Source organism: Styela clava, chromosome 7, assembly GCF_964204865.1.
Source record: "Styela clava chromosome 7, kaStyClav1.hap1.2, whole genome shotgun sequence".
NCBI lineage: Eukaryota > Metazoa > Chordata > Ascidiacea > Stolidobranchia > Styelidae > Styela > Styela clava.
In genome coordinates this window covers 1,272,931-1,292,697 of record NC_135256.1, presented here as the reverse complement: position 1 = coordinate 1,292,697, position 19,767 = coordinate 1,272,931, and the positions used below count along the sequence as shown (strand labels likewise).

Here is a 19,767-nt window from a genome sequence, read left to right as displayed (position 1 = left end):
TTTTAAGTTCATTTTGGAATTTAATTATGTGAGCGTTATTTGGATGATTGGTTTGAGAATTATGTTTGAATTCAGCACTTTTGCACTTGGTGACTTCTGGACTTGAAGTTACAGAGTTAAGTTGGTCTTGTTCTTGTAGATGAGTACCGGTAGTCATTTTAGATTTGTGTTAGGGTGTTGAGCATAAAATACCCTGTCTAATTTGACTTAGTAATTTGGAATTGTCCACTGCAGTTCATTTTGGAGAGGCTATTCCAAATTGACCAAACAACAGCAAAACCACAATGTACAGACAGGCAGATGTAGGCCATAATTTGCTCTATCAATTTTGACATATTTCATGATTTAACTGCAAATGTGATCAATATCATGTATAGCAATAAAGGACCCTAATCCTGTAATCAGTTCTTGTAGCTTGCATAATATCATATTACAGTATTATCAGGGCAATGCCAATATGTTGGTTTCCATATTGCGAGTGATTTGCAATGGTATCACAGACTACGCGACTTGAGTATAGTCTGATAGTGCTTGTGTTTCAAGAATATTTCATATACTAATATAGTCTATTGGCATTTGTTTACCACCCTGAATACTTCCTACCTTCCATGCAACTGAATATGGCAGTTAACATTATTTAATTGTAATAGAAGAAATATTACTCTCATCGCACTGCATTTCTTGACCATTAAACCCTGGATTGCTTCAATTCTATCCATATCATATCGATACCATATTTTCACCTAGTTTTCTTTGTTACACAGAGTTCAAACTTAATATTGGGTGTACAAATAGAATATGCTGAATGTTATAAATCACTTGGGAATTTTCTGAGGTTTGGAAATCTTTACTCGAAAAGATGCAGGATTTTTTCGGAATATTTTTCCAAGGAATCCGGATTCGGACGGATTCTGAAATGACAGAAATATTTTCGGACGGATTCGGATTCTGTTTTTAGCGAATCCGCACACCACTATTAAGAACACAACAAACTGACGACGAGAATGGAATACACACATGTGGATGAATCGTAAATTTACAACGATTGCAATGACGTTGGTGAAACATTGTTATTGTTTATATGTGGGACCGCGAAACAAATTCCCTGTAAATCAAAGAAATGGCTAAGAATATGATTCAATATGCTGGGAGTGATTGGCCGCTTTATTGTGAGCAATTAGAACAGTATTTTATTGCTAATGATATTGCCGATGAGAAAAAGGTACCAATGTTAATTGCAAACTTGCCTACTAAAACCTACCAAATACTACACAATCTTTTGGCACCCGACTTACCTAGTTCCAAAACATATGATGTTAAAAAGGAAACCTTGCAAGATCATTTAAAACCGAAACGTTCCGTTTTTGTGGAAAGGTTCACATTTCACAGAAGAGATCAAAAGTTTTCTTAAAGGGTTCGTGAATATGCAGCAGAGCTAAGAAAAATTGTCTGATGGGTGTAAATTCGGTCCATTGAGAGATGATTTCATTCGTGATTGCTCAAATTTTGGTGTACTCAATGAGGCTACTAGAAAAGGGTTAATGGCAAAAGATGAGGAAAAATTAGATCTTCAAAGGGCATTTCAAATTTCAACGTCAATGGAATTTGCCAACAGGAATGTGGCTGAAATATCAAGTGGCAGTGTTATGCCAATGGTGAAGGAGCAGTATTTTTTAGAAAGCAACGGTTTAATACCTTAAAATGTAAGCACTGTTGTAAAACTGCACACAATTTCAAAAAATGTCGTTGTAAAAACTTCCAGTGATTCAACTGCGGCCGCCGAGGTCATATTCAACAGGTTTGCACACGACGTAAGCCAGTGGTGTCCAGAGAAAAGACGTGGAATGACCGACGCGATAATGATAAACCACGAGGTGCAAATGTTATGGAGAACGACAGCAGTAATAGTCCTAACTTGGGAAATTCGTCGTCTATAGAGGTTGGTAATTACGTATAAATAATGTACTTAGAAACGAAAAAGGTGCAATTTGGCTTTTTCCGATTATAAGTAAGTGGTTGTTTGGTGTGGGGTTCAAGAGTAATCATACCAAATTCTCTGAGATCACGTTTGTTAAAAGAATTGCATGATGGTCATGTTGGAATTGTGAAAATGAAATCTTTGGGTAGAAGTTATTTCTGGTGGCCAGGGCTACCAAAGACATAGAAAATATGGTTAAAAATTGCAATGACTGCCAAATGCAGCAAAATGAACCTTCGAAAGCTCCTCTACACCACTGGGAGTGGCCTCAAGCACCATGGATCCGAGTCCACGTAGATTTTGCCGAGCCCTTCAGAGGGGCGATGTTTTTAATAGTAGTAGATGCATATTCAAAATGGCCGGAGGTTATTAAAATTTCGTCAACTAACGCCAATAGTACTATCCGTGTTATAAGAAGTCTTTTTGCTAGATATGGTTTACCAGAATATCTCGTGTGCGACAATGGGCCTCAATTTTGTTGACATGGATTAGCACACTTCTTGAAAGCAAATGGTATCAAGCATAAGAAATCTGCACATTATCATCCGGCATTTAACGGTGCTGCCGAACGATTTGTACAAACGTTCAAGCGCGCTATGCGCTCAGTTAACGATGCCAACAAATTCGACTTACATTTGGATGATTTTTTGCTGGGGTATTGAAATACTCCCAATTGCACGACAGATGGGGCACCTTCTGTATTATTCTGTAAACGACGTCTTTGTACTCTTTTGGACTTGATCAAACCTAACATTCGTAATCGTGTTGAAGGAAAACAATATACAGTGCGAACGAAGAGTAACAAAACTCTGCGATCATTTAGCGTTGGTGAATCAGTCCTCGTTAGAGATTACCGTGGAAACTCGAAATGGAAACGTGGTGAAATAACAGAAACAGTAGGGCCACTGACCTATCTTGTCAGTGCCGCTCCCAATGTTAGTTGGAAGAGGTATATCGACCAGATTATTAAATCTGACTTGAAGATCAAGCAAGAACATAGATATGAAGAGCAACTGGTTGAATCTGAAGTTGATCATTTTGAACATGACGATGCCTGCGAGTGTAGAACCGGATGAAACAGACAGTGCAGTATCCAAAAGTCCAGTGCCGTCTCCAAACATCGAATCACCGCCACCGAACTCTCCCATCGATCGGACACCGGTAACTGACGAATCACAGAATCAGACACCAAAGTCGACTACAGATATTGAACGACGTTACCCACTTCGGCGGAGCGGGAAACCAGATAGATTTCAATTTTAAGTTGTTTTTAATGTAAAACTCTGGTTACTACATCATTAGTATATGTCTGTCAGCGTTAAATCTTGCTACTAACAATCCTTGTTTTTAGGAGGGAGATGATGTGGTGTATTTATTACGTCATAAATCGCATGACTACTCATCACGTTTTGTCCTTGGCCGGAGTTTCCGGCCAGTCGATGGTTTGAGTTGGTAAATAAAGGATGTTGCTTCGTCTATACTTGTGTATTTCTTGCAGACAAAAGTGGTTTAGGAACACAACAGATAGTTCCATCATTTCTAGGTTTTGAGTTCAATTAATCATGAAATGCCAGTTACCTTTAATTTTATTTTTCGTAAGTATAAGCCAATCATTTATAACACTGCATTACTCAATATTTTTCTACGGCGTATTACAACCCCCACTCCTAACAAGGCTCTGTACAAGCAACTACTGTTATGCGAGGTATTATTAAATTTAGAAAGGACCGGAATCTTTCTGGTTCGGCATTGCTTACCAAGTTATTAGTTGAAATGGATGAAAAGTTGAAATAATGCTCAACATTTTACAATCTACACGAGCATTAGATTGTTGCCATCAAATAATGTGGCATATAGAGCAGAACGATATCTAATGTAACCAGCAGTTTAGTCTGAATTTCTCGAATTCCATGCATTTCTATAATAATGAGAAGCTTAACAATGCAAATAATGACTTGCAACCTGACTCATATAAAATTCAAAATATTCCTAATTATTCTTTTTTGGTTTAAAAGAGATTGAAAGTAACGAAGACTTTTTCCTTTTCTATTGGCTGCTTGTTTTGAGCCTTGTTCGGAGTGATGGTATTGAAACTATACGAACTGAATAAACGATATGAACCCGAAAAATTTCTTATACCTGATAATAATCCAATATAGTTTGATTTTTGGTATTCAATATAAATTACACATATCAGTTATATGTGGTCCAACTTGTTCCGTTACACTAATCTTTGAATAACCAATGTTTCATTTTAAAATATTTTTACCTTTGCATCCCGAACATTTTCCTTGAATGCTTTCATTGCTTCCGCTGTCAGATTGCATTTCGCCATTCCAACCTTCTCTACTTCACATTGTGACACAATAATACCTGTGACTGCCAATCCCTCAACACCAAGATATCCATTGTAGCTGACATCGAGTTTCTTCAACTGAATGAATAATAACATTGATGATTATAATATGTATGAGATATATCCATGTGCCACACTTGGACCATAGTATTATTGAAATACTCTGAATAATCATTGAGTTCATTGAGCGCAATGGTGCAGTGGTTTACTCAGTAGCATTAACTTTATTAGAATCATAGGTTTCGGGTTCAAACCCCTTACATGTCACGTCATCCAGTATGTGTGAATTTTTACAGACTCTACACAAACCTGAAATTGGTAGTTTGTCACATACTAGGGGTTGTCGGCCTGGCGACTTGTTCGGTGCCAATGTATGAGACACTCATGAAATATAAGTGAGTACGATGTGCTTGGCCTATAGATGAGAATTATTGATATCAAAGCAGAATACCTTGATAGTTACATCATTTTCTATGTATTGAGTTCAATTAACCATGAAATGCCATTTACCTTCAGTGATATTTTCGTAAGTACTACAAACCAATCATTACAACACTGCATTACTCAATATTTTTAATACGACGTGTCACAATCCCCACTCCTAACAAGGCTCTGTTCCATCAACTACGTCATAAATCGCATGACTACTCATGCGATTTACTTAACACGTTTTGTCCTTGGTCGGAGTTTCCGGCCAGTCGATGGTTTGAGTTGGTCAATATAGGGTGTTGCTACAACGTCTATACTTGTGTATTTCTTGCAAACTAAGGGGGCTTAGGAACACAACAAAATGGCGACGAGAATGGGATACACACATGTGGATGAATAGTAAATTTACATCGATTGCAAAGACGTTGGTTAGACACTGCTATTGTTTATATGCGCAAAGACGTTGGCGAGACACTGTTATTGTTTATATGTGGGATCGCGTAACAAATTCCCTGTAAATCAAAGAAATGACTAAGAATATGATTCAATATGATGGGAGTGATTGGCCGCTTTATTGTGAGCAATTAGAACAGTATTTTATTGCTAATGATATTGCCGATGAGAAAAAGGTACCAACGTTAATTACAAACTTGCCTACTAAAACCTACCAAATACTTAACAATATTTTGGCACCCGACTTACCTAGTTCCAAAACATATGATGTTATAAAGAAAACCTTGCAAGATCATTTAAAACCAAAACGTTCCGTTTTTGTGGAAAGGTTCACATTTCACAGAAGAGATCAAAAGTTTTCTGAAGGGGTTCGTAAATATGCAGCAGAGCTAAGAAAATCGTCTGAGGGGTGTAAATTCGGTCCATTGAGGGATGATTTCATTCGCGATCGCGTAATTTTTGGTATACTCGATGAGGCTACTAGAAAAAGGTTAATGGCAAAAGATGAGGAAAAATTAGATCTTTAAAGGGCATTTCAAATTGCAACGTCAATGGAATTGGCCAACAGGGTTGTGACCGAAATATCAAGTGGCAGTGTTATGCCAATGGTGAAGGAGCAGTATTTTTCTAGAAAGCAACGGTTTAATACATCAAAATGTAAGCACTGTGGTAAAACTGCACACGATTTCAAAAATTGTCGTTATAAAAACTTCCAGTGTCTTAACTGCGGCCGCCGAGGTCATATTCAACAGGTTTGCACACGACGTAAGCCAGTGGTGTCCAGAGAAAAGACGTGGAATTACCGACGCGATAATGATAAACCACGAAGTGAAAATGTTATGGAGAACGACAGCAGTGATAGTCCTAACTTGGGGAATTCGTCGTCTATAGAGGTTGGTAATTTACTTATAAATCACGTACTTAGAAACGAAAATGGTGCAATTTGGATTTTTCCGATTATCAGTGGGAAAACACTAAAAATGGAACAAGATACGGGATCGGCTGTGTCTATCATTTCTAAAAATGTTTACGATTCACATTTGTCTCATATCCGTTTGAATGATACAAAAATTTGCTTTATGACTTATTCCGGGGAAAAGATATATCCATTGGGTGTTCTTAAAGTCGATATAGAAATTAATGGCCAAAGTTGTAAATTCAGATTGTACGTAGCAAGCACAAACGGTCCTAGTTTGTTTGGGCGTGATTGGTTACATCAAATTCAATTGGACTGGAGAAAGATTTTCAATATACGTGAGGCAACAGAACCAGTCTGTCCCCCCGAAACCAAAAGCCTATGACCTCGAGCACTGTATCAACTCATTATGATCCTTCATTAACTTTAAAACTGGCTTGTAATTCTTCACAGTATGGTCTCGGGGCGGTAATGTCACATGTAATGAAAGATGGTTCCGAACGTCCCATAGCATTTGCTTCAAAATCGCTTACCGAAATACAAAGGAAATATTCACAAATAGAGAAAGAGGCCCTTGCAATTATTTGGGTGGTCAAAAGATTCTATTGTTACGTATGTGGAAGGGAATTTACTTTAGTTACCGATCACCGTCCTCCAACGTCTATTTTCCATCCAAACAAAGGTATCCCTGCTACAACAGCTGCAAGGTTACAGAGATATGCTTTGTTTCTAGCAGGTTTGGACTATGAAATTGAATTCAAACCAACGGCAAAACACTGTAACGCAGATGGATTATCTAGAATGCTGCTTCAAGCACAAGAAAACGAAAGTGGGTCGTTGTCCCAGTCACAGAAACCCAGCATCAAGCCCCACTATTTTTATAAATATTACTGATGCTACAATAAACAGCTTTGACATTTGTGATTCTCTGCCGATAACGTGTAAACAAGTTGGAAATCAAACGTGTTGTGACGCTGATTTAATGGAAGTATATGACTCTGGAATGAAAGGGTAGTCGTTGTCCCAGTCACAGAAACCCAGTATCAAGCCCTATTATTTTCAAAAACATGAATGAAATAACGGTACATGATGGTTGTTTGATGTGGGGTTCAAGAGTAATCATACCAAATTCTCTGAGATCACGTTTGTTAAAAGAATTGCATGATGGTCATGTTGGAATTGTGGAAATGAAATCTTTGGCTCGAAGTTATTCCTGATGGCCAGGGTTAGACAAAGACATAGAAAATACAGTGAAAAATTGCAATGACTGCCAAATGCAGCAAAATGAACCTTCGAAAACTCCCCTACACCACTGGGAGTGGCCCCAAGCACCATGGACCTGAGTCCACGTAGATTTTGCCGGGCCATTCAAGGGGGCGATGTTTTTAATAGTAGTAGATGCATATTCAAAATGTCGTCAACTAACGCCAATAGTACTATCCGTGTCAGTCTTTTCGCTAGATATGTTTACCGGAATATCTTGTGAGCGACAATGGGCCTCAATTGTGTTCACATGAATTTTCACACTTTTTGAAAGCAAATGGTATCAAGCATAAGAAATCTGCACCTTATCAACCGGCATCTAACGGTGCTGCCGAACGATTTGTACAAACGTTCAAGCGCGCTATGCGCTCAGTTAACGATGCCAACAAATTCGACCTACATTTGGATGATTTTTTGCTGGGGTATCGAAATACTCCCTCCCCATTGTACGACGGGTGAGGCACCGTCTGTATTATTCTGTAAACGACGTCTTTGTACTATTTTGGACTTGATCAAACCTAACATTCGTAATCGTGTTGAAGAAAAAACAATATACAATAGGGCCACTGACTTATCTTGTCAGTGTCGCTTCTAATGTTAGTTGGAAGAGGCATATTGACAAGATTATTAAATCTGACTTGAAGATCAACCAAGAACATAGATATGAAGAGCAACTGGTTGAATCTGAAGATGATCATTGACCGGTTTACCGGATGCAACAGACAGTGCAGTATCCAAAAGTCCAGTGCCGTCTCCAAACATCGAATCACCGCCACCGAACTCTCCCATCGGTCGGACACCGGTAACTGACGAATCACAGAATCAGACACTAAAGTCGACTACAGATATTGAACGACGTTACCCACTTCGGCGGAGAAGGGGACCAGATAGATTTCAATTTTGAGTTGTTTTAAATGTAAAACTCTGGTTAATACATCGTTAGTATATGTCTGTCAGCGTTAAATCTTGCTACTAACAATTCCTATTTTTAGGAGGGAGGTGATGTGGTTTATTTATTACGTTATAAATCACATGACTATCACTGTTAAAAAATTTCATAGCTTTAACAAGGAAATGGCAGTTAAAATTACATTTCACTTTCCTGTTTTTGTGACGTCGTAAAATATACTGGGAATTCATGGAAGAACGATGAGATTTTACTGTGCGTCATCTCTTCTGCTTTTCTATTGACTACTGTATTCTCACTTTTCTGAACAAACCAATCACAGACGCCCATTCTTTCGCGCCAAAACGTATGCGGCAAGCGATTAAGCGACTGACTGTCACGAACCGCGATCCGCCATTGACCAAGAAGGCGAGTTCTTCCGTTTTAATGAGGAAGTTGATCAATGTAGGAGGTTTGAGTTATACTGATGGGTAGGCGATACCAGTATATTACCGAACTATGTGATAGCTCTATAATGGCAGAAAGTTAAGATGACTTATAGGCCTATATGTAAATGCTCCAAAAATGAATTTAAATTGTTCATTAACAAGTTGTCAGAAATCTTTTCAAACTTCTAGCATGATTGTCAAGCATGTCAATTAGAGTAGACTCTAAGAAATCAGTAAAATATGCTGTTATTGCGGGAGATACCATATGATAAGAGCATCACACGGAACACAGACGTGATATCAATAATGTAACAACTTGCCGATTGCAGACATTCAGACAGGGTGGCCCTTCTTATTTGAGAGTGGATTTCTAGACGAACATTTCACCTACAAGGCAGGGCAGAATGAGTTGCTCAATAACATCGAGGAAAAATCGATCAATGTCTGCAGGTAAGTGTTACCAATAATGCATGTCTACGTAGTGGGTTACCGAGAGAAGTGCTTTTACCATATGTGGTCATAGTACAGTAGTAAACAGAAAATCAAGTGAGACACTCACAAAGCATATAACTTCGATATTAGGTTTCCTAAATCTCTAATATTACCAATATTAACTTTGCCAATTGTGCTAGCATCGGCCAAATTTGAGCAATGATGAATAAGACCTGTTAAATATATCTCTCACGTACTCGTTCGCAAGTAGAATTATGATTTCTCCTGTTATACACTCGAGACTCATTTCTTGCTGTTCACACTGTGGTTTTCCTGTTCTTGAGCAAAACGATCCACCATCTTATCTAAATGTTTTCCTATAGCACTGCGTTGTAAGTCTCTCCAAATATGTAGGCTTTGGGTTTGAGCTAAGTACACTTTCCTTTTTACAAGCGGTTCTCTGACATTCTAATATTCATACTATGTGTCTATTGAGAGGATAATATTGGCAACAGTGGAGGATTTTTTATTGGAATAACGTATGTATTCATGGCATATTTTGCCTTTGGTGTACCCAAAGAATACTGCTGCTATTTTTGAGTTCATTCCTCTATGTAACCTTTCTGGCTAGAGAATTTTGTATACCCCTCCTAAAAAATGTCATAACTTTTCGTTAAAACGTGCGAGAACCTTCAGTTTAATTTCATCGGAAAGCGGTATTTCGCCGCTTTATGCCAGTTGTGTCTCGTGATGCGTGTGATATTCGCTTAACCGTGTGCGTTGTGAATGAGAGAAATGTTTTTCCCTAAAATGGGGGATTTCCCTAAAATCGTTTTTTTTTTTTTGTAGAAAATTTATGGAAACTTTCATTGTAATAGTCTGGTGCAATTCCTGTCTAGGGTTTTGATATTTCATAGTTATATTCCTTGTATTCTATGTAAAACATCTTGAATTAAAAAAACTCAAAATCGATCAAACAAGTTGTATTTTTCTAGATTTTGAACTATAGTCCAAGTAGAACTCACAAGTAAGTCCTCATATGCAGTCACCCATCCTTCGCTCATAGTACTGTCATTGGTTAAGGACGTTAACGTATTCAATATGCATATTAAATTTGTGAACGTCCATTATCAATGGCGGTACAATGAGCGAGAGATGGTTGACTATGTATATTAGTACCTAAATCGACTTGTTGGAAATCTTTTTTTGATTAATTTTCAGTCTTTTTGCTTGCCAAAAAGTTATTCAACATATTTTGGTATTAAATTATTCAAGGTATTTTACTTAGAATGCAAGGAATACGGCCCTGGAGTATCAAAACACTAAAAAATCACTCCAGACTATATCAAAGGAAAATTTTTGGCTGTTTATGTTAAAATTTCCCACGAAAACCTGATTTTGGGTAATCCACTAATTTTCAAAATCAAACTTAAATAATATAATGTACTGTTCATCAGATTTGGACCGTAACCAAGTCGAAGCCGAGAACAATATATTTTGGGAGGGTGGGGGTCAAATATTAGGATTTCTAGCTTGAGTTCATGGTCGTATTTGGAAATTGTCTTAAGTCTTGGTACATGCCTGAGAAATTTGTTGTTTTGATGACATATATAGTGATGGGAAATATGATTAATAATCACCTAAAAGTTTTGGAGTCGTTACCTCACCCCCTGTCTCGCTGTCTGTGCCTGAGAGTTTTTGGTGATTCGTTTTTGAGAATAAACTTCTCTAAGTTTGTTTTAGTTGATCTGTCATGAGATCGGGAGTTACTTAGAAAATACACGAAATTCCAAGTTTGAATTGCTGCCACGGAATTCCCTGTAACTGCAATTACAGGGAAATTCTATCACGCATTTTACACGAATATCCATGTCAAGTATACATGCAAGTCGTGTACTTTCTACAGGGAAAAGCAGGTCGGTTTCACTTGGAATTAAGGTGAAATCAACTCGGAAAGTTAGATAATTCTTACTGAGAAATTCCTGCAATTTGGGCTGTGAAAACGGGATTGTCCTGTAATTTTTACGAGGAAAATTGAGTAATTTTGGGCGGAAAATACCGTAAAAATTGCTGCCATGGAATTCCATGTAAAAATTTTTAACAGTGTACTCATGCGATTTAATTAATTAACACGTTTTGTCTTTGGTCGGAGTTTCCGGCCAGTCGATGGTTTGAGTTGGTCAATAAAGGATGTTGCCACAACGTAGGGGCTTAAGAACACAAAAGATAGTTCCATCATTTCTAGGTTCTGAGTTCAATTAACCATGAATTGTCAGTTACTTTTCGGTGTTATTTTTGTAAATATAAACCAAGCATTATAACATTGCATTACTGAATATTTATATGAGCCTTGTTCGGAGTGATTGTATTGAAACTATATAATCCCTTATAATATCTTATACATTAATAATAACTCAATGCAGTTTGATTTTTGTCACTAGATATAAATTACGTATTAGCATGTCCTAGCTTGATCCGTTACACTACTCTTTCTTTGAATAACCAATGTTTCATTTTAAAATATTTTTACCTTTGCATCCCGAACATTTTCCTTGAATGCTTTCATTGCTTCCGCTGTCAGATTGCAACCCCGCACCCCAACCTTCTCTACTCCACATTGTGACACAATAATACCTGTGACTCCCATCCCATCAACACCAAGATTTCCATTGTGGCTGACTTCGAGTTCCTTGAACTGAATGAATAAAAACATTGACGATTATAATAGGCATGAGATATATCCATGTGCCATACTTGGGCCATATCAGTAGGGAATTACACTGAATACTCATCAAGTTCAGTGAGCGCAATGGTGTAGTCGTAGTGGTTAGGTCGGTGGTATTGACTTTATTCGAGTCGTAGATCCCGGGTTCAAACCCCTTACATGTCACGTGATTCAGTGTGCGAGAAGTTTTACAGACTGAAACCTTAAGATGATACACTGTAAACTGAAAAAATAGGATTTTTGTCATTTCCACCTCATCCATTCTGGTGGGGTGATAATTTTATTACCTTATTTCGTTGTATTGTTTTATATACACCGTGTTTCGTTAACCACTCAAAGGTGTAAAAAGGTTAATGTACTCACATGGTGTGTTACCAAACATTTTCTCTAATAAACTCGGTGGAAAAGCATGAACGCGTCATGTCACGTGATATCGAGGTGAATGTGACGATGTGATAAGGCTGAACGCTATTGGCTGAAATCGCTTCGAAATTTTTTATGCGCGCTGACTTGACTTATCATTCTGCCGAGGCGTCGATGAAACTCTGTGCATAACAGACTGTGTGGGGTATTCAACTCAAATTTTCAATAGACAGAATAAGTGGGTAGCCACAGTTTGTGTTGAACTTGTCTCAATCTACAATATGGGGATACTAACATCCTGCGGAGAGGTTCAAGCTTGCTGGTACTGGTAAGATTTTGAATTATTAAGTTGATTCTGATAAACAAACGCGAAATTATAGTACCGGCAGACTACCGTAATCTAGCCATAATTAAAACATCGATCAGTCAATCCACTTTTACTATTACAGTGTTCATGTGGATTCAGATTGAGTTTGGGACTCTGGATCTGTGTTGTAGATTACATATCCTCAGAAATTTTCGCTCATATCACGTTAGCAGTCAAGAAAAGCTTTGTTTGCTAACGTTTAAGTGCCCAGGACTAGATACTATATAAATACAGAAATATAACGTTATCTGTAACTTATATTGCGAGGGTTACCTAGGTCGTCACATTCACCTCGATATCACGTGACATGACGCGTTCATGCTTTTCCACCGAGTTTAGTGGAGAAAATGTTTGGTAACACACCATATGAGTGCATTAACCATTTTTCACCTTTGGGTGGTTAACGAAACACGGTGTATATAAAATACTAAATTTACAGCGATTGATAATGATATTGCCAATGAGAAAAAGATACCAAAGTTAATTGCAAACTTGCCTACTAAAACCTACCAAATACTACACAATCTTTTGGCACTCGACTTACCTAGTTCCAAAACATATGATGTTATAAAGAAAACCTTGCAAGATCATTTAAAACCGAAACGTTCCGTTTTTGTGGAAAGGTTCACATTTCACAGAAGAGATCAAAAGTTTTCTGAAGGGGTTCGTGAATATGCAGCAGAGCTAAGAAAATCGTCTGAGGGGTGTAAATTCGGTCCATTGAGGGATGATTTCATTCGCGATCGCTTAATTTTTGGTATACTCGATGAGGCTACTAGAAAAAGGTTAACGGCAAAAGACGAGGAAAAATTAGATCTTCAAAGGGCATTTCAAAGTGCAACGTCAATAGAATTGGCCAACAGGGATGTGGCCGAAATATCAAGTGGCAGTGTTATGCCAATGGTGAAGAAGCGGTATTTTTCTAGAAAGCAACGGTTTAATACCTTAAATAGTAAGCACTGTGGTAAAACTGCATATAATTTCAAAAATTGTCGTTATAAAAACTTCCAGTGTCTTAACTGCGGCCGCCGAGGTCATATTCAACAGGTTTGCACACGACGTAAGCCAGTGGTGTCCAGAGAAAAGACGTGGAATGACCGACGCGATAATGATAAACCACGAAGTGCAAATGTTATGAAGAACGACAGCAGTGATAGTCCTAACTTGGGAAATTCGTCGTCTATAGAGGTTGGTAATTACGTATAAATAATGTACTTAGAAAGGAAAATGGTGCAATTTGGCTTTTTTCGATTATCAGTGGGAAAATACTAGGAATGGAACTAGATACGGGTTCGGCTGTGTCTATCATTTCTAAAAATGTTTACAATTCACATTTGTCTCATATCCGTTTGAATGATACACAAATTTACTTGAAGACTTTTCCCTTGGAAAAGATATATCCATTGGGTGTCTTTAAACTCGATATAGAAATTAATGCCCAAAGTTATAAATCCAGATTGTACGTTGCAAACACAAACGGTCCTAGTTTGTTGGGGCGTGATTGGTTACATCAAATTCAATTGGACTGGAGAAAGATTTTCAATATACGTGAGGCAACAGAACCAGTCTGTTCCCCCGAAACCAAAACTCGATTGAAACATTTATTAAAAAAGTACAGTAATGTATTGTATTTTCTGATGACTTGGGCTGCATAATGAGGACAAAAGCAAAACTGGTTTTTGAAAAAGGACGCCATACCTAAAGTCACTTTTAGTGAGTGAACTACTCCAATAGTTCCAGTTATTAAGAAAGACGGTGAAATACGACTTTGCGCTGACTTTAAAGTGACTGTAAATCCTGTTCTTTGTGTAGATCAATATCCATTACCAACAATAGATGACCTTTTTACATCTTTTGCAGGAGGACAAAAGTTTAGCAATATATATTTGAAAGAAGTATATTTACAAATGGAGGTTGAAGAGGAATCGAAGAAATTGTTGACAATTAATACAAATAAGGGATTGTATAGGTTTAATAGGCTTCCATTTGGCATGGCATCTGCCCCGGCTATTTGGCAAAGAACAATTGAACAAATATTAAACGGGGTTCCAAGAAGAAAATGTATTCTTGAATACATGTTAACAACGGGTAATTATAACATTGAGCATTTGTACAATATTGAAAAACTTCTTATGCGTTTGCAACAATCTAATCTCAAGGTTAATAAAAGTAAAACTGAATTTTTCAAAAACAGCGTTGAATTCTGTGGATACAAAGTTTGATTGTAATGGGCTTCACAAAACGGATGCTAAAATCAAAGCCATTCGTGACGCGCCAAGGCCGGAAAACGTCAATCAAGTGAGATCGTTTATTGGCATGGTTAATTACTATCAAAGATTTATTCCGAATTTGTCATCTGTACTGTATCTTTTAAATTGTTTGCTCAGGGCTAATTGCAGATGAAAGTGGACTAAATACTGCGAAGAAGCGTTTCTTGAAGCCAAAAAGCTTATGACCTCGAGCACTGTATTAACTCATTCTGATCCTTCATTAAATTTAAAACTGGCTTGTGATGTTCCACAGATTGGTCTCGAGGCGTTACTGTCTCATGAAATGAAAGATGGTTCCGAACGTCCCATAGCATTTGCTTCAAAATCGCTCACCGAAATTCATAAGAAATATTCACAAATAGAGAAAGAGACCCTTGCAATTATTTGGGCGGTCAAAAAGTTCTATTGTTACGTATGTGGGAGGAAATTCACTCTAGTTACCGATCAGCGTCCTTCAACGTTTATTTTCCATCCAAACAAAGGTATCCCTGCTACAACAGCTGCAAGGTTACAGAGATATGCTTTGTTTCTAGCAGGTTTGGACTATGAAGTTGAATTCAAACCAACGGCAAAACACTGTAACGCAGATGGATTATCTAGGATGCCGCTTCAAGCACAAGAGAACGAAAGTGAAGACGATATTACTGATGCTACAATAAACAGCTTTGCCATTTGTGATTCTCTGCCGATAACGTGTAAACAGGTTATAAATCAAACGTGTTGTGACGCTGATTTATTGGAAGTATATGACTCTGTACTGAAATGGTGGTCGTTGTACCAGTCACAGAAACCCAGTATCAAGCCCTACTATTTTCATAAACGTGAATGAAATAACGGTACATGATGGTTGTTTGGTGTGGGGTTCCAGAGTAATCTTACCGAATTCTCTGAGATCACGTTTGTTAAAAAAATTGCATGATGGTCACGTTGGAATTGTGAAAATGAAATCTTTGACTGGAAGTTATTTCTGGTGGCCAGGGTTAGAAAAAGACATAGAAAATATGGTTCAAAATTGCAATGACTGCCAAATGCAGCAAAAGTAACCTTCGAAATCTTCTCTGCACCTCTGGGAGTGGCCTCAAGCACCATGGATCCGAGTCCACGTAGATTTTGCCGAGCCATTCAAGGGGGCGATGTTTTTAATAGTAGTAGATGCATATTCAAAACGGCCGGAGGTTTTTAAAATGTCGTCGACTAACGCCAATAGTACTATCCGTGTCATAAAAAGTCTTTTTGCTAGATATTGCTTACCGGAATATCTTGTGAGCGACAATGGGCATCAATTGTGTTCACATGAATTTGCACACTTTTTGAAAGCAAATGGTATCTAGCATAAGTAATCTGCACATTATCATCCGGCATTTAACGGTGCTGCCGAACGATTTGTACAAACGTTCGAGCGCGCTATGCGCTCAGTTAACGATGCCAACAAATTCGACTTACATTTGGATGATTTTTTGCTGGGGTATTGAAATACTCCACATTGTACGACAGGTGGGGCACCGTCTGTATTATTCTGTAAACGACGTCTTTGTACTCTTTTGGACTTGATCAAACCTAACATTCGTAATCGTGTTGAAGAAAAACAATATACAGTGCGGACGAAGAGTAACAAAACTCTGCGATCATTTAGCGTTGGTGAATCAGTCCTCGTTAGAGATTACCGTGGAAACTCGAAATGGAAACGTGGTGGAATAACAAAATGAATAGGGCCACTGACCTATCTTGTCAGTGTCGCTCCCAATGTTAGTTGGAAGAGGTATATCGACCAGATTATTAAATCTGACTTGAATATCAAGCAAGAACATAGATATGGAGAGCAACTGGTTGAATCTGAAGATGATCATTTTAAACATTACGAGCCTGCGAGTTTGGAACCGGATGCAAAAGACAGTGCAGTATCCAAAAGTCCAGTGCCGTCTCAAAACATCGAATCACCGCCACCGAACTCTCCCATCGATCGGACACCGGTAACTGACAAATCACAGAATCAGAACCAAAGTCGACTACAGATATTGAGCGACGTTACCCACTTCGGCGGAGAAGGGGACCAGATAGATTTCAATTTTGAGTTGTTTTAAATGTAAAACTCTGGTTAATACATCGTTAGTATATGTCTGTCAGCGTTAAATCTTGCAACTAACAATTCCTATTTTTAGGAGGGAGGTGATGTGGTTTATTTATTACGTTATAAATCACATGACTATCACTGTTAAAAAATTTCATAGCTCTAACAAGGAAATGGCAGTTGAAAATACATTTCACTTTCCTGTTTTTGTGACGTCGTGAAATATACTGGGAATTCATGGAAGAACGATGAGATTTTACTGTGCGTCATCTTTTCTGCTTTTCTATTGACTACTGTATTCTCACTTTTCTGAATAAACCAATCACAGGCGCCCATTCTATCGCGCCAAAACTTATGCGGCAAGCGATTAAGCGACTGACTGTCACGAACCGCGATCCGCCATTGACCAAGAAGGCGAGTTCTTCCGTTTTAATGAGGAAGTTGATCAATGTAGGAGGTTTGAGTTATACTGATGGGTAGGCAATACCAGTATATTACCGAACTATGTGATAGCTCTATAATGTCAGAAAGTTAAGATGACTTATAGGCCTATATGTAAATGCTCCAAAAATGGATTTAAATTGTTTCTTAACAAGTTGTCAGAAATCTTTTCAAACTTCTAGCAGGATTGTCAAGCATGTCAATTAGAGTAGACTCTAAGAAATCAGTAAAATATGCTGTTATTGCGGGAGATACCATGTGATAAAAGCATCACACGGAACACAGGCGTGATATCAATAATGTAACAACTTGCCGATTGCAGACATTCAGACAAGGTGGCTCTTCTTATTTGAGAGTGGATTTCTAGACGAACATTTCACCTACAAGGCAGGGCAGAATGAGTTGCTCAATAACATCGACGAAAAATCGATCTATGTCTGCAGATAAGTGTTACCAATAATGCATGTCTACGTAGTGGGTTACAGAGAGGAGTGCTTTTACCATATGTGGTCATAGTACAGTAGTAAACAAAAAATCAAGTGAGACACCCACAAAGCATATAACTTCGATATTATGTTTCCTAAATCTCTAATATTACCATTAATAACCTTGCCAATTGTGCTAGCATCGGCCAAATTTGAGCAATGATGAATAAGACCTGTTAAATATATCTCTCACGTGCTCGTTCGCAAGTAGAATTATGATTTCTCATGTTATACACTCGAGACTCATTTCTTGCTGTTCACACTGTGGTTTTCCTGTTCTTGAGCAAAACGATCCATCATCTTATCTTGATGTGTGTCAATAGCACTGCGTTGTAAGTCTCTCCAAATATGTAGGCTTTCGGTTTGAGCTAAGTACACTTTCCTTTTTTACAGGCGGTTCTCTGACATTCTAATATTCTTACTATGTGTCTATTGCGAAGATAATATTGGCAACAGTGGAGGATTTTTTAATGAAATAACGTATGTATTCATGACGTATTTTGCCTTTGGTGTACCCAAAGAAGACTGCTACTATTCTTGAGTTCATTCCCCTACGTAACCTTTCTGGCTGGAGAATTTTGTATAGCCCTCCTAAAAAATATCCTAACTTTTTGTTAAAACGTGCGAGAACCTTCAGTTTAATTTCATCGGGAAGCGGTATTTCGCCGCTTTATGCCAGTTGTGTCTAGTGATGCGTGTGATATTCGCTTAACCGTGTGCGTTGTAAATGAGAGAAATGTTTTTCCCTAAAATGGGGGATTTCCCTAAAATCGTTTTTTTTTTGGAGAAAATTTATGGAAACTTTCATTGTAATAGTCTGGTGCGATTCCTGTCTAGGGTTTTGATATTTCATAGTTATATTCCTTGTATTCTATGTAAGCCATCTTGAATTAAAAAAACTCAAAATCGATCAAACAAGTTGTATTTTTCTAGATTTTGAACTATAGTCCAAGTAGATTTCACAAGTAAGTCCTCATATGCAGTCACCCATCCTTCGATCATAGTAATGTCATTGGTTAAGGACGTTAACGTATTCAATATGCATATTAAATTTGTGAACGTCCATTATCAATGGCGGTACAATGAGCGAAAGATGGATGACTATGTATATTAGTACCTAAATCGTCTTGTTGGAAACCTTTTTTTGAATAATTTTCAGTCTTTTTGCTTGCCAAAAAGTTATTCAACAAATTTTGGTATTAAATTATTTAAGGTATTTTACTTAGAATGCAAGGAATAGGGCTCTGGAGTATCAAAACACGAGAAAATCACTCCAGACTATATCAAAATGAAAATTTTTGGCTGTTTTTGTTAAAATTTCCCTCGAAAACCTGATTTTGGGAAATCCACTAATTTTCAAAATCAAACTTGAATAATATAATGTACTGTTCATCAGACTATGACCGTAACCAAGTCGAAGCCGAGAACAATATATTTTTGGGGGGATGGGGGTCAAATATTAGGATTTCTAGCTTGAGTTCATGGTCGTATTTGGAAATTGTCTTAAGTCTTCCGCATGCTGAGAAATTTGTTATTTTTGATGACATCTATAGTGATGGAAAATAGGATTAAAAATCACCTAAAATTATATTGAAGGTTTTGGGGTCGTTACCACACCCCCTGTCTGTGCCTGAGATTTTTTGGTGATTCGTTTTTGAGAATAAACTTCTCTAAGTTTGTTTTAGTTGATCTGTCACAAGATCGGGAGTTACTTAGAAAATACACGAAATTCCAAGTTTGAATTGCTGCCACGGAATTCCCTGTAACTGCAATTACAGGGAAATTCTATCACGCATTTTACACGAATATCCATGTCAAGTATACATGCAAGTCGTGTACTTTCTACAGGGAAAAGCAGGTCGGTTTCACTTGGAATTAAGGTGAAA

The 19,767-nt window shown here is 37.7% G+C and overlaps 1 protein-coding gene across 2 annotated transcripts in view; it reads right to left on the bottom strand.

The window, feature by feature from the left end:
- The window catches only part of LOC120327806 (uncharacterized), a 65,981-nt gene that overhangs the window by 3,175 nt on the left and 43,039 nt on the right, over positions 1–19,767 (bottom strand). For both annotated transcript variants that reach the window (XM_078114602.1, XM_078114603.1), the window contains 2 exons: positions 11,693–11,857; positions 4,248–4,412 (listed from right to left, as the gene is read on the bottom strand). In XM_078114602.1, the coding sequence (XP_077970728.1) occupies positions 4,248–4,412; positions 11,693–11,857 (330 nt within the window). The remainder of the gene's footprint in view (positions 1–4,247; positions 4,413–11,692; positions 11,858–19,767) is intronic.